This window comes from Bactrocera neohumeralis, chromosome 4 (genome assembly GCF_024586455.1).
Source record: "Bactrocera neohumeralis isolate Rockhampton chromosome 4, APGP_CSIRO_Bneo_wtdbg2-racon-allhic-juicebox.fasta_v2, whole genome shotgun sequence".
Taxonomy (NCBI): Eukaryota; Metazoa; Arthropoda; class Insecta; order Diptera; family Tephritidae; genus Bactrocera; species Bactrocera neohumeralis.
This window is the reverse complement of record NC_065921.1, coordinates 71,040,655-71,064,947: the sequence shown is the minus strand read 5'-3', so window position 1 is coordinate 71,064,947 and position 24,293 is coordinate 71,040,655. Positions and strand designations below refer to the sequence as shown.

General features: G+C 39.3%; 2 protein-coding genes across 3 annotated transcripts in view; one reads left to right on the top strand and one right to left on the bottom strand.

Annotated features, from left to right (window-relative positions):
* LOC126757560 (uncharacterized) overlaps positions 1-24,293 on the bottom strand; it is an 89,305-nt gene that overhangs the window by 49,567 nt on the left and 15,445 nt on the right. The window lies entirely within an intron of this gene.
* LOC126757566 (uncharacterized) lies at positions 8,302-9,014 on the top strand. Its single transcript, XM_050471566.1, has one exon. It carries the CDS (start codon positions 8,451-8,453, stop codon positions 8,841-8,843), a length of 393 nt encoding a protein of 130 aa, XP_050327523.1. The 5' UTR covers positions 8,302-8,450; the 3' UTR covers positions 8,844-9,014.

The window sequence follows — 24,293 nt, the reverse complement described above, 5'->3', positions numbered from 1 at the left end:
CGAGGTCAAAATCGCTGTCATTAATACATCTCGAGATATTCAGCTTTTTAAGTAAGGCTACATACCATCTATAAAAATTACTTTACTTACTTTAAAAGCCGAATTTCTCGATAAGTATTAATGACAGCGATTTTGACCTCGAACCTCTTTTTCAGCAAATAAAATTTCCTACAAGTTTGTCATGGGCATTTTTTCTATAGCTCCTGTCATTTAAGAGATATATATGTACAAAAAAATGCGCAGTAATCGGGCTTAGAGCCCCGTACTACCTCGCCGGTGTGAGTTATTAAAAAAGTGAAGGATATGGTGCTTGAAAATCGTCAGGCAGGTGTTAGAGAGACGGCAAGAGAGCTCGACATCTCTCGCGAGCCCCTTCGAACGATTTTGGTGGATATTTTTTGGGTATGACACGCGTTCTTGCTCAACTCGTCCCGAAAAAGCTGAACTTTTTTCAAAAAAAGTACTTGATCGTGCGAATTCCGATTCCGTATTATAACTGCCGATGAGACATGTGTTTTTGAGTTTGACATGCAAACGAGTCTTCGGAATGGTGGATAAAAACGAGCTGAAACCAAAAAAAAAAACACGCCTAAGTCGCTGAAAAGTCAGTGCGATGCTCATTGTTTTTTTCGATATTCTTGGTTTGGTGCATCATGAATTTGTTCCGGAGGGACAGTTGGTCAATAAGGACTTTCATTAGGCCGTCTTAAGGCGTTTGCGGGAGAACACACATCGAAAACGGCCGGATGTGTGGAAGAACAATACACATCGAGCTACGATTAAAGCCAAAACGCAATGAATACCATCGATCAACAACCGTATTCGCCAGATTTGGCTCTGTATGCTTTTGACTTGTTCCCCAAACTAAAATTGCTGCTCTGTGGAACCCCTTGTTAGTCGATCGAAGAGACAAAACATGCGTATTATTGACTTCATACCGAATTGAGACATTAATTTGAGTAAAGGCTTAAGAATACCAAGTAGGTATCTTTCCCATTTAATAATATAGTCTTAGACTTCGTGAGCGTCAATCCTGGTTTACCCACATTGTATCGGGTCATCGCCGTGCGATCATGTCCGTTTTCGCTTATGAAATGTACTGTTAGTCACAACTTTTTGCGTAAACTCGTTTGGCTCCCATACTTGAAGGCTTGGCATCAACAGTGGCGGTGCTCTTTATAAATGTTATATATCCAGCGATCGGTTTGCAAATGAAAATAAGAAAGTGAAAGTACCCGTATACCGAGGTGTTTTTATTTCAACGTGCTTTTAAATGGTTCCAAACGGTTTTTTGTCCAATGTTTAGCAGTTGAGACGGTGCTTACATGAGCGTCGGACTGGACGATTTCCATTGTTAATCAAAATTACTCTTACCCAATCAGCGAAACCAAAATAACACTATGTTTGTATTTTCGGCGTATTGTCTCATTACATTGAGAGCAGGGTTTCTTGAATACTCGAACTCCGAAAGAAAAGCTTTTGCTCCAAAGTGGGGTTTGAGGAACCCGCGCGGCCTATAGGCTCCACACAAGAGTCATCTGCCGGTATGGTGGATGGTATTATCGTAAAAGAGTCTTATTAAACTCCTAGAACAGTTCAATAGGTCTGCTTGCTAGGGATTACGTTCGCAATGAAATCTGCCTGAATAAGACTCTTCAGGTTATCGTCGAAATCTGGCAATACACATATATCGGGGATTTTTTTGAGGTTAGGAACCAATTAAAAAACGTGGGATTTAAATTCGGTTTGGAAAATTATTTTTATTTGACATTTCATCATGAATAGACTTACTAACGAGCAATTTCAAATCATTGAATTTTATTACCAAAATCAGTGTTTGTTCGAAATGTGACCGCGCTTTACGTCCGATTTATGGTCTACCTAATCGACCAAGTGAGCACACAATTAATGCGATTGTGACCAAGTTTCGCACTCAGTTTACTTTATTGGACATTAAACCAACCACACGAATGCGTACAGTGCGTACAGAAGAGAATATTGCGTTGTTTCGAGAGTGTGGCTGAAGACCCGATTCGTCGCCGTTCGCAGCAATTGGGTTTGTGTTATTCGACCACATGGAAGATTTTACGCAAAGATCTTGGTTTAAAACCGTATAAAATACAGCTCGTGCAAGAACTTTGCCACAACGTCGAATTTTCAATGAATGGGCCCTAGAAAAGTTGGCAGAAAATCCGCTTTTTTATCGACAAATTTTGTTCAGCGATGAGGCTCATTTCTGGTTGAATGGCTACGTAAATAAGCAAAATTGCCGCATTTGGGGTGAAGAGCAACCAGAAGCCGTTCAAGAACTGCCCATGCATCCCGAAAAATGCACTGTTTGGTGTGGTTTGTACGCTGGTGGAATCATTGGACCGTATTTTTTCAAAGATGCTGTTGGACGCAACGTTACGGTGAATGGCGATCGCTATCGTTCGATGCTAACAAACTTTTTGTTGCCAAAAATGGAAGAACTGAACTTGGTTGACATGTGGTTTGTGAGACAGCTGAGTTCTATGGCCATTTTGAGGGAAAAACGAACAATTCATCTCAAGAAATGGACCCGTAAGTTGGCCACCAAGATCATGCGATTTAACGCCTTTAGACTTTTTTTTTGTGGGGCTACGTCAAGCTAAAGTCTCAGAAATAAGCAGCAACTATTCCAGCTTTGGAAGACAACATTTCCGAAGAAATTCGGGCTATTCCGGCCGAAATGCTTTACTTTGACTTTCCGAATGGACCATGAAGACGCAGCCGCGGTCAACATTTAAATTCAAAAAGTAAATGTCATGAACCAATCTAACTTTTCAAATAAAGAACCGATGAGATTTTGCAAATTTTATGCGTTTTTTTTAAAAAAAAATTCAGCGATATAAGTTATAAGTCAATGCTTTGGCCAGCTTTGTTAATGAAATGAAAATGAAGGGGCAGTCAAGTTGAACCGCTCGGGGACAGCTGCAGACACAATTCCTCTAAGATGCCCCAAGTCATTCAGCTCCTTCACAGTTTGATTGTAGCAATAGACCCTAGATGAACATCTCAGATCCTGGAACACTAGCAACCTGGGGTGTTGATGATAGCGGACAAACCAAAAAGCTGCTACTATTACACCAAAGGAAACTGCGTAACAATGTAGGGATCATCACAGGGTACCTATCTTTAAGATCCCACCAATCGAAAATGGAAAAAGTAGACTGCGAGGAATGCAGAGCATGTGCGGAGGATGATGAGACGCTAGGACTTTACCTATTCGAATGCCCAGCCTACAGCTGCATGCGGTGGTGAGATGTTTTTCACAGCTCTCATTGTTCGGGCTTATGCGACCTTGGGCAGCTGGGTTGAGAATCAGGGTTTTACGAAATCCACTGAGTTGCTGGTTGTAAAAGGTTAATTTGGTTAACTTTCAGGAGAACAATGTGGCTAATGATGAGCTAAGTGCGGCTGCCTATGGTCTGGCGTTTTTGCCATATAAGAAACGAAAACCTAACAGCTGGATAAAATTATAGTTTTTGAGAGCATATCAAACTGGGTGTTAAGTTAAAAAAAAAATGGATAGCGTAATTGTACAACTGATCTGCGTACTCTGAACCTTCGTGCCATAAAGTCTAGTCTCCAATCAAATATTGTCTAACGACTAGCTTAGGTTAGGTTAAGTCATAGAGTTGATCCAAAATTTATGAACTCAATTTGGACATTAGCCCACTGTGTCAGCCATAAACTCCTGAAGTAGGTCTGAAAGGTAACATTATATACATATCCAGCGTTTCTTCTTCGAGTTTCTTACGTGAAATTTAAGCAATGAATTGAACCAGTCCGATAAATTTTCCATCTGCAAGGTGATCACATGACTACCTAGTTGAGTTCAATATTCATACATACATAAGTATGTACCTTACATATATTTGTTGCAAGTTTATGATCCGTTGGCATCGCCTAATGTGCGCAATTGACACGTTGACATTCGACGTCAGCCAGGCGGCCAACAACGGTACATGACGCTGCGTCTACGCGCTCAGGGGCGTCCATCAGGCAACAGCAGCTGATTACAGTGAGTAGCGTCGTTCACACAGCCTTCTTTGGACTAACCGAGACTGACACACATTGACGGTTGTTTGATGGATGCGTGTACGTGTCGTCATAACGATGCCACCGCGTTGTCGCTTTGCCGTTTGCCGTTAGCCAGCGCTGCCACTGTTGCTATTTTCTTCGCGATGCTGCACGTCTCGACCAGTGTGTCAGATGTAAGTGAAATTTAGCGATGTGTGTGCTATATGCGCTCCTTGTAATATTGAATTTGCCCCATATTTGTTGTTACATAGCTAAATGTGTGTGTGTAGCTGTGTGTGGTTGTGAGCGCGCGCGTACGTGTATATAAAATATGGAATTTCCTTCTAGTTACGTGTACATTTTTTACGCTTTTCCTTTGAAGTACACACACACACGCATGCACACGTTGCATGTACAAGTACCGTTATAGTTATAGTCATTTGTAAGCATCTTGTGCGGCGCCATCAAAGTCAAAAGACAGCGACGGCGGAATTTATGACATCGAATGTGTCCATCAACAACCACCCAATTTTCCACCCATCCAACGCAACAACAAGGACAACAACAACACGTACCAACAGTTACATATGTATATAAGCGACCATGTGGCGTCGCGTCCCGTTATTACATGTAATGTATTGTAATTTTATAATTTGTATGCGTCTCATGTCTTCGTTCCTAATACCCACACACGCATAACGGTATGCCTTTTAACACATTTGCCTTAAGTGAAATTGATTTTTTTTCTCACAGCATTATAACAATATAATTATTTTACACTTAAACGTTGGCATTTTTCAATCGCATATGCAACACTCGTAAGACTCATGATAGGAATGCATAAAAGGGCGTAAGGTTTAGAGAACCGGCTGAGTGGATATGCCCGGAATTTGAATTTGAACATCTAATAAAATTGCAAATATCTGCGCAGAAATGTTTGACGCTACACTCGATGCCATTATGTGTGGAGCTCGATTTCTTTTGTATGGCCAGCACTGGCACGCTTGCAGAAGTCCAGATGCTGAAACCAATTTTCGACGGTTCTCAAGCATAAATCGGCCGATTGACTACTGCAATTTCAAGTTCGATATTCGTACGAAGTTCATCAATCTGGCTTGGTGGCATAGACCATAGACCATAGACTTGACGTTCCCCCACAGTAAATAGTCTAACGGCGTCAAATCGTATGACCGAGGCGGCCAATTGCCTGGGCTTTTTCGTGAGTTAACACGTTCACCAAACTTGGTTTTCAATAAATCGATTGTGACATTCGTTGTGTGGCTTGTGGCGCCGTCCTGTTGGAACCACATATTGTCCAAGTCCATATCATCCAATTCGGGCCAAAAATATTCGGTTATCATTGAGCGGTATCGATTTTCATTCACAGTAACGTGCAGGTCTTGATCATCACGGAAGAAGTACGATCCAATGACGCCGCCGGCCGATAAACCGCACCAAACCGTATTTTTTCGTAATACAATATTGTACTTGTGGATTACTGCCTGACCAATAACGTATATTTTGCGTACTGACGAAGCCATTCAGCGCGAAATGAGCCCCATCGCTGAAGATGATTTTTCGATGAAAATTCGCATCATTTTCAAGTTATTGCTCAGCCCAATTCACGAACATACGACGATTCTGGTGCTCAAGCTGCTTCAGTTCTTGCGTCAATTTGATCTTGTAAGGATGTAGGCCAAGATCTTTTCGCAAAATTTGCCACAACGACGTCACAGAGATGCCCAACGCTTGAGAACGACATGTGAGAGACTGATTTGGGTCTTCCTCAATTGATGCGCTAGCGGCAGCAATATTCTCGACACTACGGGCACTTCTTTGTCTCACTGGCACGGGAACATTTTTTACTGTGCCTGTGGATTCAAATTTTTCCACTGGACGCACAATTGTTGATCTGACAGGATGATTATGACGACCATAAATTGGACGTAGCACTTGGACGTAGTACTCTTAAAATTAAGGTCACTGACTCCGAATTTCGGTAGTAAACTTATATAATTTTGACTCACTGTTAGATCGTATGTCTTTCCATGATGAAATGGCAAACCTTACGGAGGAGATATGTCAAAAGAGCGGAAAAAATATAGCGTCGCTTGCTGTCCCTATTGGTCTACTTTTTGTAGCGTTCCTGTGAAAAATCCCTATATATAGATATTACATTTAAAACACTCTAAAGATATAAAGTCCCAATAAAGGGAGAAAAATAAAGGATAAATCCATTGTTTCTCCAATATATGGCTTTAGTATTCTGTAACTCGCGTTCTATAAGTACGATCGAATTGCGTCATTAGTCCTCAGTCGTTGTAAGTTAAACCAAGTTTCTTCCAGAAAATTATTAACTTGGCTTTATTTATTGACAGACTCATCCTTCTTTTGTATTTAACTCTTCGGCTTAGCAATTTTCTCGACGATGATATCTTGCAAGATATCTTGGAATTGCAATGAAAACCTCTTTTGAAGACCTTTTCCTATACCTAACAATATTTTGATCGCTTCACATACGTCAGAAAGCTTAGTTCAAGCCACATCTACTTCTTTCTTCTTAAAAAAGACGAGCTGGGAAGAAACTTCTATAATCTATTTATGTATTTATAAAGTAATATGACAATATTAAACTAGGAGTTCTGTTCAAAATCGTTTACAATATTAGGTTTACTGTAAATTGACTTAAAAACCGGGGCTCTCGAAAACCCACTTTACCGATGCGTCTATTCAAAAATCAATTATCTCAAGTTATAGTATCGGTATGACTCAAACCATGTTCTAGGCAAGTCCAAATGTCTTCTGTATATCTACATAAGTAGGTTGTAGGCAACATAACATTACATATGTTTCCATCGCAGAAATCCTCTAAATCACTTCTCTCTTCAATCTTTTAGCATAACTAAGCTAACCATTACTTTTCTTACTTGCAGAACCCGCTATAATGCTAATCCGTGACCTGAGGCGCTCATGAAAGAGCAGTTGCTGGAGATTACTGTTCTATTGACACGTGTCATACGAGTCTGGTTTCAGAACAAAAATGAAACGGTATGTAGAGCTCACCTAGCCTTCTCGACCATTAATCCTATAGCAAGAGGAATAATTTGAATGCAAGTTTTTTTCTGCTTTCCGTTTATAAGAGGGACGAAGCCCGGTTATGGCGCCATGCAGGGCATACTGATGCCCAAAAAAAAAAAACTTATGGACCGAATTTCCATCTGCGAATCACTACTGAATAATGAAACAAGAAAAAACGTTAACTTCGGTTGCACCGAAGCTAAATACCCTTCACAGGTGCATTTCTGTTTGTAACTATGTGTTCAGTTTGTATGGCAGCTGAGTGACTAGTTCGTATATATAGACAGACAGACAGACAGACAGACGGACAGACAGACGGACATGGCTAAATCGACTCAGCTCGACATACTGATCATTTATATATATACTTTATAGGGTCTCCGACGATTCCTTCTGGGTGTTACAAACTTCGTGACAAACTTAATATACCCTGTTCAGGGTATAAAAATCGATACATTTATGAAGCGGATGCCTACTGGTCATGAAATGTGGGTCACCTAAGACAACTCCAAGCGAAAACAGTCGTGATCGGATCTCGTCTAGTCAGCGCAAACGGTGGTCAAACCAGAATTTATGGTCTGGAAGTTTTTTCTATTTGTTTTGTGGGTTTGACAGGGAATCTGCTACTATGAACTGCTCTCTTACGGCCAAACTGTTAATTTGGACCTTGACTTTCAACAATTGTAACGCCTGAAGGAAACAAACATTTCGAAATGGTGATCTTTGGTAAATAGGAGAGGGACTGTGTTCTATAAGAACGACGCTACACACATCGATATTGAATCGACAGAAGTTCCGGTAGCTTGGTTGGGATGACCTAATGGATCCACCGTATGTATACGTGTAGTCCGGAACTGGCACCAAGGTTTTAAGAACTGTTCCTATATCTTTACTATGGCGAAAAATTTGGCTGGTTAAAAGTTCTCTTCAAGAAAAGCTTATGAAAATCGACTTACTCAGCTAATAAGGAGAGGGTATTTATGAGAGTCACATTATGTAAAATGGCAAGAGTTTTCGAATATAACGGTGCATATTTCATTTTAAGTTTGCTAAGTTCTTCAAGTCCTTATATAACGAAAATCTTTCAAAAATCCCTACTTAACTAAAACTTAGGGAACATCTTAGAGTTGAAAACGCAAATTGTTTGGCTTTCAACTTCAGTCACTTGTCAATAAATATTTTCTATATAAGAGAAATGAAAATATTAATCAAACAAAAAATATTTGTGTTTACAGTTTACCAGTTAAATTAAAAATTCTTAGCGATACAATCAGTATTTTTGTATCAAGTAACGACCGTCAGCTTCTTGTCAACAACCGAAGTGTGAAATGGTTAAGACCTGTTGCGTAAATGCGCCCAAACAGACAGCGACGTCGTCGACTGCCGCCAAAGCTTCGTACAGCCGAAATGCATTTATGCATTTTCTAAGCGAATATCGGCGCGTCTGCAATCGCCGATCGCCGGCGTGGTTGACCGCCACGGAAGCCGGCGAGGTATGGTCGCGTATGCCACTTAATGATAAGTACTGTTATATTGAGGCCGCACGCAACGCTGGCTATGTGTATACGGCACGTGATCGTCGCATGAATCGCGTGATGCGTCATCTGCGTAAGTCGCTGACAGATAATGAACATCGCGTCAATTTGATGGAACTCTCATTGGCCGTCAAGCAGATGCAGTTGTGGAAACGTAGAACGCTGGATGAAATGTGTCGACGCTGAAGAGTCTTTACGAAAGCTAAAGTAAGGGTTGTCAGCAATGTTAGTAATCTTGTGGGTGTTGATGTGTATATTATTCGGTAATGTCTCGTCTTTTGTGTTAAATGTAAATTTTACGTTGTAATTAAAAAGGAAACGTCCTAAATATATTTTTTTATAAAATAAAATGGAGAGTGTATTGAACTGAAAAGTATGGTAATCCCGAAAATTAAAGAAATAATTCTAAATGTCCGTTAGTTTCATAGTTGATTCAAGCGGTGGAGATTGTGAGAACCAAACTTAGGCAGGTGGAACGCCGGTTATTTGTGAAGCCAAACATTTCTCGACCTCGAGTGTAGGTCTTCCTCTTACTCTGTTTCCCCCGGCGGGTACTGCGTCAAATACTTTCAGAGCGTTTTCGTCCATTCGAACGCGCTTGCTCTGGCTAGTTCCTCTGCTTCACAGTTACCAGACATGTCACTATATTCGAGAGCCCAATGCAGGTTTATCGTGAAATATGATGTTAGATCATGGTTAAAGCATGCGATTAAAGCATGATTTCATTATCTTTGACGACCCTAAGGGGTTATCTGCATTTATAACTATTTTCTTTTTTGTCAGAGCAAGATGGTTTTCTTTAATTTTCGTGGCTTCGTTTGGAAACAGTGCTCTGGTATACGGAAGGCGATTTTGGTATCTAACTTTGTTGAAGAGACACCACCTTCCACTCGATTATCTAGTTTGGACACATCCGTATAGATGCTTTTCCCTGCGTCCCCGTCCAAGTTTCCTTGAAATGCCTTTCGAAGGAAGTAAACGCCCAGAAACGGACAACTTTGACCCAATAGTGATGAATTTTGCGTCATCAGACAACGCCAGGCAACACATCTCGAGAATGACTCGCCAGAAGCTCTGGGAGCTTGGTTGGGATGTTTTTTTTTTGTTTTCAACTACTAGTCGTGCCGTAGCAATAAGTGATTACTTGCTGTTTGTCTACATGTCGAATAATTTTGTGGATGAAGTTCAACTCAAGAGAAGCTTTTGAAAACCGACTGTTTGTTGCCCATAGGGATAAGGGTTTCTATGAGAGTGACATTATGAAACTAGAAATTATTGAAATGAGACCTTTAATTTTATTAGACCTGCAATCTACTTGTGTTAGGTGCGCAACTAAGTTTTCTTTTTTTAATGAAAACGCACTTTTATTGTTAAGAAATGCTTAAAGTATTCGATGTGTTTCCCAACGTTAGTCACATCTTTCTGGCAAAGCTTGAACATCATTACGGTAAAACTACTCATCTTATGATGCCAAGCAAGAACCAAGCCAAAAAGCTGTCGCTGTCGCCTTGTGAGTGGAACTGCTTCTGAGTCATAATATGTGCCATCGAACGGAACCAATTATAATCGGACGGTTCTCTCTCTGGGGAATATGGCGGATGGAGTAAGACTTCCCGTTAAATCGTTTTCAGGAAGCTTTCAACGTGTTTGGCTACGTGAAACCCAGTGTTGTCATGCAGCAGAATAACTTTTTCCTGTCTCTCCTGGTATTGAGGTCATAAGGAACCCATGTTTCTTTGTTTCTGAATCTTTCCCAGGTTATGTAGTCGCTTTGAAATGGCTTGGCGGGTGATTCTTGGTATTGAAACAACCTCTTTTTGCATTTGACATGGATCCCACGTTCGCTTCGGTTCACATATTGCTAACATAATCGGCCTATTGAACGTACTATTCGCAACACTCCCATCTTGAGACCCAGCAAACATTATTGGATAATATTTGACCGAATAGACCACGTCCAGCACACAGTGAAGAAAATATAGCAGCCGAAGGCCGCGGATAGGCAATTCGGCAAGAACTGAAGCAAGCGACATCGCTCCGCTCTATGAGCTCTTAAAAAGTTCCAAACAGATTCGACGTTTTTGAGCCAAATTTTGTTCAGCGATGAGGCCCTTTTCTGGCTCAACTAGCAAAATTGCCGCATTTGAGACGAAGTGCGACCTAAAGAGATTCAGGAGTTGCCATTTCATCCAGGAAAAACAACGGTTTGGTGTTTTTTTGTGAGCCGGTGGAATCATATATTTCTTCAAAAATGGAGGCGGTGAGAACGTAACCGTCAGTGGAGACCGTTATCGTGCCATGATAATCGACTATTTGATGCATAAAATTGAAGCCCGTGATCTCGGCGACATTTGCTTTCAACAAGGCGGCACCACTTTCCGCACATCGCATCAACCAATGGATTTATTGGGAGATTACTTCGTTTTGGGCTGGTCGATTGGAAACCCAAATTGTGTGATAGCACGTCGTTAGACTCTTTTCTGTGAGGATATATAAGTCTAAAGTCTATGCGGATAATTTTGCTTCGATTCAGGTCTTGCTGCAAGACATCACGTGTGTCATTCGGCAGTTACCAGTGGAAATGTTTGAACGAGTCAACGAATATTGGATTCAACAGATGGACCATCTGAGACGTAGTCGTAGCCATTATTTGAAAGAAATAATTTCCAAAAAATAAAGGCCAAAGAATGTTCTATCGAATGATAATAAACCTTCCACATCAAATTTGAATTTTCTGTGTTTTTTCTTTAAAAAAGCAGGGAATCTCGAAATGGATCACAGTTTTTCTTCAAATGTCTAGGTTAAGTTTATCCCGTTTTGGATATATCAGAATCGATCACCACTAACTTCAAAACCACCCAACATTAAACTTTAAAATCGGTTTTTTCTATGTGACAATAGTCAATTTCAGCTGACGCGCCAGGAGTAAATCCCTACATATACGCGTAGACATATTTGTGACGAAGTTTGTGCGAACATAGTATATTTGTACCCAAGCTTTGGCAAATGTCTTTCGTTATGTAATTTCCCCCCGAACGCATGTGGAAATTTTGTTAATTTTGCATTTTTTGATGTAATTTATTGCCACATGATTTGCGTGCGTACGAAGGCAACAGCATGTGGCATGTCTTCGCTGCACATATGTACATATGTACATATATATTCGTACACATTTGGGGCACATCTTTAAGCAACGACCGTCAACTGTATAACTGGCACGTAAGTTAGTGCGTGCCACTTAAATTTCATGCAACATATTTTGCATTTGCATTTTTAGCTGCTTTTTCCCTCTCGTTTCCGGTTTCCGGCTGCCTAACGTACGGCGTGCGACGCTCGAGCACCACAGGTGCCTCCTGTGGCAGTTGTGACAAGCTGTAGTGAATTTCTATAAAGCAGAAACGAAAATATTTATTCCACCACATTCGGAGCGCCGTCGAGCTGCCACAGGCAATGATGCAACTACGCAATATGGCAACAGCTCGTTTACCGCAATTTTATCCTTTTCTCAGTTCTGCTGCTGTGTGGCAGCTGTGCGCCACAATGGCAATGCAACAGTCTCGGCGTCAGCGCAAAGGGTAGCAAGTTGCAAGTTGCAAGTTATGTGCATTGCTGTCAAGTGCTTTGCATTTCGCCTGCCACATTTAATTTGTTGCTTAGGAATTTCATTATATTCTGCATTGTTGTTTATTTGATGCTTGCCACCTAATCGCTTTACCTTTCGCATGCTTGCAAACGTTGAAAAGGCATATTGATTTTCCTTTCACTCACTGTGTATGTGAGTTAAGGTGGGTGAGTGATCGAGCTATTCACTGGCAAAAGCAGTTCGCAATAGCTCCAGCTTTACTCGGAAAAAGCTACTGTTAAACCGTTTACTGACTGAATCACTGGGTGGGCGTTGAAGACTTCGTTTCTTCACTAATTAAAGAGTTTTGGCTTAATTTGACCTTGAGCTTCTTATGCAACTTCGACCAAATTTAGTTGTAGTTGAGGCAATGGCTGTTAATGTAATAATAGAGTTAACGCTCATCCAGTCATGACCCTTGTAGCGTCTTCCAATGGAAGTGACTGTTGATTGTAATAACTGAAAGTCTGATGAACTTAATAGATCAAGTATTTTCGTCTTACTAGCCGCAGAATAGGAATAAGTAGGAACTCTGCTGTGTTCGTATTTCGATTTTCCTGTTGATATCGGTAAGCTCTGTCCAGCTAATAGTAATTATGCAGGTCCTTCTAGCCCAGGGTAAATCTTGCAGTGTCTAATGAACATTATGCTCTCAGCAAAGTTTAAGTTTTCATAGTTGTAAAGGCTCTACTAAGGATAAGTTCCCTTACGACGAGCTTTTATCTGTATTCACAATAGACTATATATACTATTCTGGGTGTGATCACATCGCCGTCTAGGAGATCTGCCTACTTAACATCACAATATGTAGTACTTACAGAAGGCAGTGGTTCAGTGGTCAGCAGTTGCTTGAAGCAATGTACTCTAAAGGAACGCCTCAAGTTTTGGATAACCAGCAAAACATAGTATACTTCAAAAGTACTGAAGCAACGGACTCAAAAGGAACGGCTTCAGTTTTGGAGTAATATTCAAACAGAGTCTCTTTTAAAAGTACTGTCTGGTAAATTTGATGCTGAACACACCAAAGAGTTTTCACTTTTAGAAAAGAGAGATTTAAGGAACGTTGTATCGGTATCATATCTCTAAGATCCCACCTTCAGAAACTTGGTAAAATAGAATTGGCAGAATGCAGCCCAGCCTACAGCTGGTTGAGGCTGGATATCTTCGAAGGCGTTAATGTTATAATATAAAGGATATTTGCTAAATTTGAAAAGAATCAGGTATTTTATCAAATCCACTGACAATAGCACTTAACTGGTTACCATTTTGAGGACTGTCAAGTGATGTTTGGATCTATGAATCCGCGGTCAATCCAATAATGTGGAAAAATTAAGCGGTTTGAACTGAGAAACGCTGAAATTCTCTCTTCCTTCAACTGCATTCCTGAAAACTTGGATCACTGTGTCGCAGAGGCTAAATATTGCTACTTTTTTTGCTCACATATCATCGAGAGATATATGGATGGGGAGGAGCCATTGAAGAAGAATGAGTTTTTTGACGGATGGGTTAAAGCTTGGAGGGAAGGTTGGAGGAGCTTTCTGTAAGTAGTGTTTTAGGCTAGTGTTTTTCAGGCAGGAGTGGTTGCGATTTTGTTGTTGTTGTATTCTGCCGATTTGACAGTCCTTGGCCGAATAAAAATCCGGGTCCGTTCTGGTTACGTAGACCCGACTGTCGTGAGAATGGGGAGTGGTTGCTATTAACGTGGCTTGTGGACGCATTGCAACGAAGTGCAATCTCTTCCCAGAAGGGTAGTATTTAGTTCAACAACAGAGCGGCAATACTAGCCAGGGACCTCTACCTGTGCGCTCAAAGCTTGCTAAATAATGTCTGACCTCACCAGAGATAGAATCAAGCTGTTTCATCATCAGACTCGTTAGAGCAAGCCAGAGAGAGCATCCGCATCCTTGAATATTGCAATGGGACCGAGTTGAATCTCTTTTATCATCTTTCTTTCTAACACCGGATTTATGGATCTCGCGTGAACTAAACAGGTGTTGATGTATGACTAGCTTTGGGCGACTACGAGATCTTTCTGGTCAGTGTAGAGTACATGAGGTCTATTGAGCTTCTTGCGCTTAGCAAGTACCTCGTTGAAGTTCGTACTGGACATTGTTCTATAGGCATCCATGCGACTAGATTAAAAATATTATCGGACGCAAGTTTTAAAAGTTATATTTAGCGTGGTTATCCAGACACTTTCTCCTCTGTTGTTCAGCTTTTAAGGACTGAGGATGAAACATTTTGGCAGTCTTAACTTCAGCGCACTAAGAGACATAGCCCAAACTGGCATTCTTCTTCTTTATTGGCGTAGATACCGCTTACACGGTTATAGCTGAGTTTACACCAGCGCGTCAGGCTTTCTTCCTTTTCGCTGTTTGCCGCTAATTGTAGATTTCAAGTGTATACAGCTCCTTATCCAACTAGTCTTTCCAGCGAAGTTGGGGTTTTCCTCATCCTCTGCTTTCCCCGGCGGTTACTGTGTCGAATACTTTCAGAGTTCGAGTTTTTTTCATTCATTCGGACGATATAACTTAACCAGCGTGGCCGCTGTCTCTTAATTTGGTGAACTATGTCAATGTCATCGTATGCCTCGTACAGCTCATTGTTCCATCGGCTGCGTTATTTGCCGTTGCCAATGTGCAAAGGACCATAAATCTTTCACAGAACCTTTCTCTCGTAAACTCGTAACGTCGACTCATCATTGTTATCGTCCATGTCTCTGCACCATATACCAAAGCAGGACGTTGATAATAAGTGACTTGTTAGAATTTGGTTTTTGTGCGTCGTAAGAGGGCTTTACTCCTCAATTGCCTACTCGGCATATATACTTATAGGCTGTTAAGCTGGAATAAACCATTTTCTGATTCCGATAAATGTAAGTTTGTATTAAATTTGTTAAGTGGTAAATTAGTATAATAATAAATATTACACTACGTCCAAACAAACTGAACTTAATTTAACAGCTTTAGCAGACTTTGGGAATGTCAGACCTTTTGGCAGTTTTCTTTTTACTTTAAAGCGAAAAACTTTCTGACATCCTACCTAACCTGCAAAATTCTTCACTTCGTACGCCTTTGGATACCTACACATTGTTGTTATTATTGTTGTAATTGTCATGTTGTTTTTGTGTATATTTGTAAACAGGAGCAACGAGGCAGCTTTGGCATTTTTCGGCAGCATCAACATTCTGTGCGTCATTCCAACGGAAAAAAGGGTAGCAAGAACGAAGGACACGACAAAGCAGACGTCTGCCGTTATAACCTGTGCATACGCCTTGAGTGCTGAAAGCTGCCGTCATTGTGTCGCTGAGCTGTAGATATTTCGTGTCATACTGCTTCAGTTCGGCCAGGGTCAGCTTCGGAAGCGTTTTATGATTTTATTTTTCCACTTTTCGTTTGCACATTTTTTATGCGATTGCTTTGACTGTGATTTTAGCGTTTGCTCGCAGTAAACTTTTCCTTTTGTTTTACTTTTTTATAGGGTCTTTACTTAAATACAGCCGCAATTTTAGTCGTACCGACAAGCGGTACGAGTACGTGTAATAACACGAGCAGGACACAAAGCAAATATTGGGTTGTGGCAATATGAAATCTAACGGTATTTCCGACAATGCAATGACAAAGCGAAGCTAAACAAATTTGCCATTGCAAGAAAACAATGAGTGTTAAAAAGTTAGTAGGTAAAAGTAGAAGCAGGCGAAGAAGAAGCAGAAGAAGAAGAAAAGAAAGCAGCATTGAGCAGCAACTTGACTCATTTATCTGCGTCCACTATACGAAACTTTTAAGAAGGGCTTTGTGCCTCAACGTCGCTCGGTCGACAAGTGTACACTGTGTACACACGCAAGGGAAGCGAGCGAGGCTAGTCTGCGCACACACAAGTGGCGGATGTGGATTTTTGTTTGTGTTGGGTTTGGGCGAAAAGTAGCGTCGAAGAAGGCAATGAAGCTTTCATGGATAAAAGACTTGAGTGCAATTCTCTTTGTTATTGTGCTGGAGGGCTCCAAGGAATTTGTAAAGCTAAAATAAATTTCAATTTGGTGTGAGTGTAATAGAAGTATATATGAGTATAAGGCGAAATGGTGGTGAAGTATGAAGTTGGCGGAAATTAGGCTCGAATTGATAAATTTGTTTTGAAAAAGCTAAAAAGTTAATAGCAAGAAGATTAAAAGATTGAAAATTATTTTTAACTTGGATTTTTATTCAAAAATTGTATTTTGGAAAAAAAATATTTTTTAGTAAGCTCTAGTGACGAAGCAAGTGAGCAGCTTGACGATTTGAGATGATTTAACAATAAATGTCTGACTGTCCATAGGTCTGTATATATACGAGTAAGCTCCTCAGTTTTTGAGATATCGATCTGAAAATTTGCAAATTTCCTTTTTTCCCCAAGAAGCTGCTTATTTGTTGGAGACGTCAATTTCGGACCACTATAGGATATAGTTGCCATACAAACTGTCCTCTCAAAATCAAGTTCTGATACGAAAAACTTTTTTAATTAACAAGATAACTTTACGAAATTTGGCACAGATTATTACTTCAGGCTGTGCTAAAATCTCCAAGCAAATGGTTCAGATCGGACTGCTATAGCATATAGCTGCCATACAAACTGACCGATCAAAATCAAGTTCTTGTATGAAAAACTTTTTTATTAGATAAGGCAACTTCACGAAATTTGGTATAAACTATTACTTCAAGTAGTGCTACAATCTCCAAACGAAATATTCAGATCGGAATACTATAGCATATAGCTGCCATACAAACTGACCGATCAAAGCTGTCTCTTGCATGAACAACTCTTTTATTTGACAAGCCAACTTCACGAAATTTGGTATAAATTATGACTTGAGATAGTGCTATAATCTCCCAGCAAATTGTTTAGATCAGAATACTATAGCATATAGCTGCCATACAAACTGACCGATCAAAATCAAGTTCTTGTATGAAAACTTTTTTATTTGATATTTGGTACCGATTATTGTCGGAGTACTATAACTCATAGCTGCCATACAAACTGACCGTTCAAAGTCAAGTTCTTGTATGAAAAACTTTTTTATTTGACGAGATATATACATGAATTTTGAGAAGGATTGTTGCCCAAGACAGCACAAATAATATCCGAAAAAAATGTTGAGATCGGACCAATATAGCATATAGCTGCCATACAAACTGACCGTTCAAAATCAGGTTGTTGTATGAAAACTTTTTTTTTGACAAGATAAATTCACGAGATTCGGCATAGATTATTATTTCAGGTAGTGCTACAATCTCCCAGCAAATTGTTCAGATCAAAATACTATAGCATATAGCTGCCATACAAACTGACCGATCAAAATCGAATTCTTGTATGAAAAAGTTTTACTAACATGAGTTTCAACGTGAACTAGTAAACCGGCCGGCTTTAAAGAATATATATTTCCAGAGCCCCAAGAATTTTTCTAAATTAAGCCAGTTTTTCGGACTGAAGACTAGCCTAACCCTTTAAGGCTTTCAATTAAAATTAATAACACGACTATTGCGCCACCTAACGAGATTTGAAAATGTTTTTAAATTTTTTTTTAGGCGTAATTTATTTATTATTATTTTCTTATTAAAAATTAAGGCCAGCAAAGTCCGAAAAAATGCCAAAATGCATATGGCACTAAACGAAAACAAAATAAAATTTTATTCATCAAATTGTCATGTCACGTATACGCCACGGGGTACACATGTCTGTGCCATATCGACACACGTACATAAGCGCACATTTTTGTTGAAAGAAATGAGCTAAAATGATGCCGATGAGTTAAACAGAGCGCAACGAAAAGTCAATTCAAGTGGATTTTATTTTTAATAGCATATTTTTCAAAGCAAACAACAACAAGAACGCTGGCAGCAACAAATGCGCACGACCACCGCATTTGTGCACAAACACACTCACAAACAAACACAAACGCCACAAAGCATAAACAGTTATGTGCACAAAAAAAGCTGGAGCTAAAGCTGACGCGCACGAACGTACGTAGATAAAATCAGTGTGCGGAAAATTTTGGAACGCAAGGAAGACGCCGACGCTGACGCTGATAAACGAAGTTTGAAGAAAATACGCTGAACATGGCAATAAAATAAGTCGAACGAGCAGGATGCTAAAGATGAGGAGCGCCGGCATTATCTGATGAATAAGCCGCAGTCGCAGCCGCCTCCATTGCCGTCGACTTAGTTGCGGCGGCAGCGGCGCTAGGCGACTTCCGACAATGATGACAAGGGTGCTTTGCTGCTTCACTGACTAAATAAAATTGGAATTTATTACTTTAAAGCGGGCGCAACATGAGCGCCGCAAAACATACATACATACATGTACATGAACACACATACATAGACATATACAAACATATGTACATGCTGTGCAGGAGTGGGTTGCAGCAATGGGGAGGCACGCATTAGCAAGTCGCCGTAGATAAGCAGTAGAAGAAGCGCTGTAAAGCGCAGAAGAAAGGATTTGCAAATTTATGTGCGTGAGATTAAATTGGCGCTTGAAGTTCATCGAAGGAAATTGCAAGCAAAAACGCTGAAGCGGAGGAAAAAGCGCTGGCTGCCTTGGCAATGAAGTTGATTTAAGTGAAAGCGGCGGTTTTGCAGTAATTTGAAGACATTTTATGTAGTCGTTGAGCAATCTGCAAGTAAATTAGATTCTAAAAAAACAACAACAAAAAATAGCTTCATGCAATTTTACAGTAAACTTTATTTTGTGCAGAATTTTTTAACTATTTTGAATATGGCATCTCTCTTCTTTATTTCTAAATTTACCAATTTTTTATCATTAAATGTATAATTTTGTCTTTCTTGTTAATAATATTTATAACGGGTGATTCAAGTAGAGGTACTTTGGACTTTTTTTACAGATCATGCATGTCAAAATAATCGGCCTACTGACCGTATTCGCAACACCATCACCCATCTTAAGACGCAGCATTCATTATTGGATAATATTCCCTTAGCTTTATATGAGAATGTACACCAAGACCGTGGAAAGTCGTTTCGGTCCGTCACTGCAACTCGGACTGACGAATGGAACATCTTGGCGCATTTTACGTCAAGATATTAAATTTAAAGCGTACAAAATACAGCTTGGGCAAGATCTGAAGCCGATCGATCTTCCCAAGCGACATCCCATCTATGAATTCCTTCTTGAAAACTTCCAAGAAGATTTGACGTTTTTGAGCCAAATTGTGTTTAGCAATGAGGCCCAAAATTGCCGCTTTTGGGAACAAGAGCAACTTGAAGAGTTTCAAGAGCTGTTATATTATCCAGAAAATAATAACGGTTTGGTACGGTTTGTGAGCGAATGGAATCATCGTTCCATATTTCCTGAAAAATGATGCCCTCACTGGCAAGAAACCGTCAGTGGCGATCGTTAACGCGCTATGATAACCGATTATTTGACGCCTGAAATTGAAGGTCTTGTTCACTAGCGCATACTATACTATACTAAGATACTAAGATCCTTTCGGCACGACAAGGGGATGCCTACAGAGTGGAGTATTATCCCCCTATAGGATACGAGGGCTGCTATACCTATATATTTCTGGCCTAATAATGAAAATAGGAATATTTATCAACGAAAATGGTTTTATTGTTTTTCAAAATATTCTCCATCAAGATTTATACACTTTTGCATGCGCTCAAACCAATTTTCGAAGCACTTTTTCCACTCCGATTGAGACACCTCCAAAACATGGTTTTTGACTGCTTCAACAGCATCTTCTGGCGACGAAAATCGTTGACCACGCATTGTTTTCTTGATGTGTGGGAATAAAAAGAAGTCATTGGGTGCCAAGTCAGGGCTGTGCGGCGGATGACCCATCAATTCGACGTTTTGGCCGGTCAAAAAGGCGCTGGTTTGAGCCGATGTGTGAGAGCTCGCATTGTCATGGTGCACAATGATTCGTCTTCTCTTGTTCGTTTTTCGAATTTCTCCGAAGACTTCAGGCAAACAAATGGTGGTGTACCACTCAGAATTGACCGTCCTACGTTGCTCAAGCGGAACAGTCGCCACATGACCAGTTTTGCCGAAGAAACAGGCGACCATTTGCTTCGAAGTGCTTCTTCCACGAACAACTTTCGTTGGATTTGGCTCGTCTTGGAAGACCCACACGGTCGATTGCTGTTTTGTTTCGGACTCATACGCATAGATCCATGATTCGTCACCTGTAACGATCTTATAAACGTCTTCCGAAGCACCGCGATCGTATTTTTTCAGCATTTCTTTACACCAATCCACACGAGCCTTTTTTTTTAGCGATTGTCAAATTGTGCGGGATCCAATGAGAACAAACCTTTTTTACGGCCAGGTGTTCATGCAATATCGAATGTATGCTGGTGGGAGAAATGCATAGGCATGCCTCTATCTGAAGGTATGTTACATGACGGTCTTGCATTATCAGTTCACGTACGGCATTGATGTTTTCTGGCACAACGGCTGTTTTTGGACGACCTTCACGGAATTCGTTTTTGAGCGAGCGTCGGCCACGATTGAATTCGTTGTATCAGTTTTTCACAGTGCTATAGGATGGTGCTTCATAGCCATACAAAGATTTTAGTTCATCGATTCACTCTTGTCGTTAATCCACGTCGAAAGTTGTGAAAAATGATCGCACGAAAATGTTCACGAGTTAATTCCATTTTTTGGCCGAGATGAATTTTTTAATTCCCTGTAAATAAAACAATTCACGATTAAATGACAAAACGTTTTGAGTGATGTTATGCTAAAAAATGTCAAACTTTCCAATGGAAATGTCAGATTGTACCTGGCAACACTTAGTGTTGCCTAGGCCAGAAATATATATACATAGCAGCCTCCGTACATTGTCAAGCGTAAGTGGACGCCATTTTTATATTATATTGGCGATCTCTGCGATGTCCTGGCTAAGGGATGGTACAGTACGGTTGAACTGAACTCATGGCAAACGACCATTGTCTTGTCTACAAAAGACGGTATCTACCGGGCATTAGGAGCTTATTCTTTGGCGACAGAAAGTTGAATATGGCTTGTGTGCTGAAATAATTGGATTTCACTTTGGATTACACTCTTCGGTGGAAGCAGTATGTGGAACTGACCGTGCTCAAAGCCCGAAATGCATTTGCATGGCTGGGAAATCTGTGAGATCGATTGTATCATATGGAGCGGTCGCAAGGGCTTCGAAAGAATTGCAAATTTTGGTAGGATTTCAACTATCGTAACTACAAGGACTTGCCTGGGTCTGCGTATCGGGTGCAATGCGTAAATGTTCAGGCCCACACTAGAAGTCATGCTGGAACTCACACCGCTCCACTTAGGAAATCAAACAGCAAACCATGGAATGCTTCAAATTACAGCAGAAGAGTATGGCAAAAGGAGGCTTATCTCTTCCCAGCAAATGAAGGTCTTAAGTAATGAAGCAGCAGTGGCTCTTGGCACTTGGCAACAACTCACAGATCTCAGTTACATGTGGCATTCTTCGCTGGGTACTACAAGCTCAAGAATCACCTATTTAATGTTAGTATACCCTCTTTGAGCGAGATGGAGTTAAAAGCTCCTGAGTACCGAGATAGGGGACTGCACGGTCATGTGTGGATGCAAGATCAAGACTCTTGAATGTATATATTCAAATAGGGATAACATCTGCTCAATAGCACCCAGCAGTCTGCTGGATTTTATTAGTGCCTGTATCTATATCTATATCTATATCTATATCTATATCTATATCTATATCTATATCTATATCTATATCTATATCTATATCTATATCTATATCTATATCTATATCTATATCTATATCTATATCTATATCTATATCTATATCTATATCTATATCTATATCTATATCTATATCTATATCTATATCTATATCTATATCTATATCTATATCTATATCTATATCTATATATATATCTATATCTATATCTATATCTATATCTATATCTATATCTATATCTATATCTATATCTATATCTATATCTATATCTATATCTATATCTATATCTATATCTATATCTATATCTATATCTATATCTATATCTATATCTATATCTATATCTATATCTATATCTATATCTATATCTATATCTATATCTATATCTATATCTATATCTATATCTATATCTATATCTATATCTATATCTACAAGTATCTATGTATATCCATATCTTTTTCATCATCTTTACCTTGCCTTGAGTGTATCAAATAGTGGATTTTGTAATATTTATGCTATATCGTAAGTACATTTATGTAAAGCTTCTTTAAAATACCCATTTTTAATGTATTCAAAACAAGTCTTGAGCTCTGTTACCAACACACCACTAATACTAACCACTGCCAGATGTCACGACGACGACAGCTCGACAGCTTTCCCTCTGTGTCATGTAACAATTTGTCATTACACATTTGATGCCAGTCTCTCTCATTTCGTGAGGCACACACTGACGCACGCAGGATCCGAGTATGCAACATTTATTCAGCTCCTTTCACCTGTGTGCCTGCTCGCCTCGTCGCATAACGCTGGCAAGGCATTCGATTTTAAATCAGGGATCATATTGCCATTTGAATGGACTTGTGTGTCCAATGTGGACACACTCCAACCGCCCACACAGTTTATGACCTCAATACCTAAATACCCACCATCATCAGTCTTTCTGTCTGTGTTGTCCGACTTTTTGTGTTGACTGTTCTATTTCATTTTTCATTCATTTTTTTCATTTTTTCGTTTTTGCTTTTTTGCATATATTCATTTGCTGTTGTGTTGGTGTCTCAATAAATGGGGTGGTCGGTCTAAAATGGGATCCTTCAGGCTAGTTTCGGTTTGCGGTGGTGTTCACATATCACTTAGTCCTGTATATTCTGCTTTTCTAGTGCACTTATGTACATATGCAGTGTAATTGGTCTGATATTTGTTGCTCAGTATTAAAGATTAATAATTGAAAAGGCAATATACTATTGAATAAAGTTTGAAGCCGTCATGGACTCAGTGAGTAATTTGAAAATTCTTTAAATGTTATATTTTTAATTAAATCACAAGTAAATACAACTCTGTGGTTGTGGTTGCAATATTAAAATATTGTTAATTAAGTCTGGTAATTATCGATAATTCTTGATTATTAAAAGTGTGTATCGATGACATCCACAGTTTCGATTAAACAATTCCGACGTTAGAAAATCCAAAGATTTGAAATTTTATATTGGCTATCCAAAATTTTCGATAAATTTTAATAGCTGAAAAGTATACATACAAGTATATCGGCGTCTAACAGTTTCGAAAATTTGAAAATTTAGTGAAAAAATATTTATCGTTGTCTTGCATTGTTTCGATAACTTTTGTATTAGCTTTTCCATATAATATTTTGGTGCTTTTCATATTTTCGCATTAAAAATTTATCGTAGTCTTGAAATTCGATTAATCCAGAAACTTTTATATTGACCTTCTACGAAAATATTTAGGTGCGAAAACTAGTTTTCTGGGAAAAGCTGTTAAAAAAAATCGTCAGTTTCTCGTTATCTCATTAATTGTTCTCCTTTTTTTTGACACCTAAGCCCTCTTGTCGTAGACCAGGTCACATATATCGATGTTCTCCACAGTTTCAAAAATTTTATTTTGCTGTCTAATAATTTATTTTTTTTTCTATAGGTTCACATTAGTAAGTCAAAATAAAGGCTGTAAAATTTATCGATATATCTAGATTAATTAAAAATATATAACGAGATCTTTCTCAGATTCGAAAATTTTGATTTATTTCGATTTGTTCACATTAGTAATGCACAACAGTCGTTTTAAAAACTATCGATAATTTGTGATAGTTTAAAAATATTAATCGATATCTTGCACAGTTTCGATAAATTAAAAATTATCGATAGTTATTTTTTAGTTTAAAAACACATTTTCATTAATTTCTACTTAGTCTCTTTTTGCCTAATATTCTAAATTTTTCGATATGTTCATATTAGAAACTCAAAGTTGTGGCCATAGAAATTAACGTCAACTCTTCATTATTTAAAAATGTGCATCG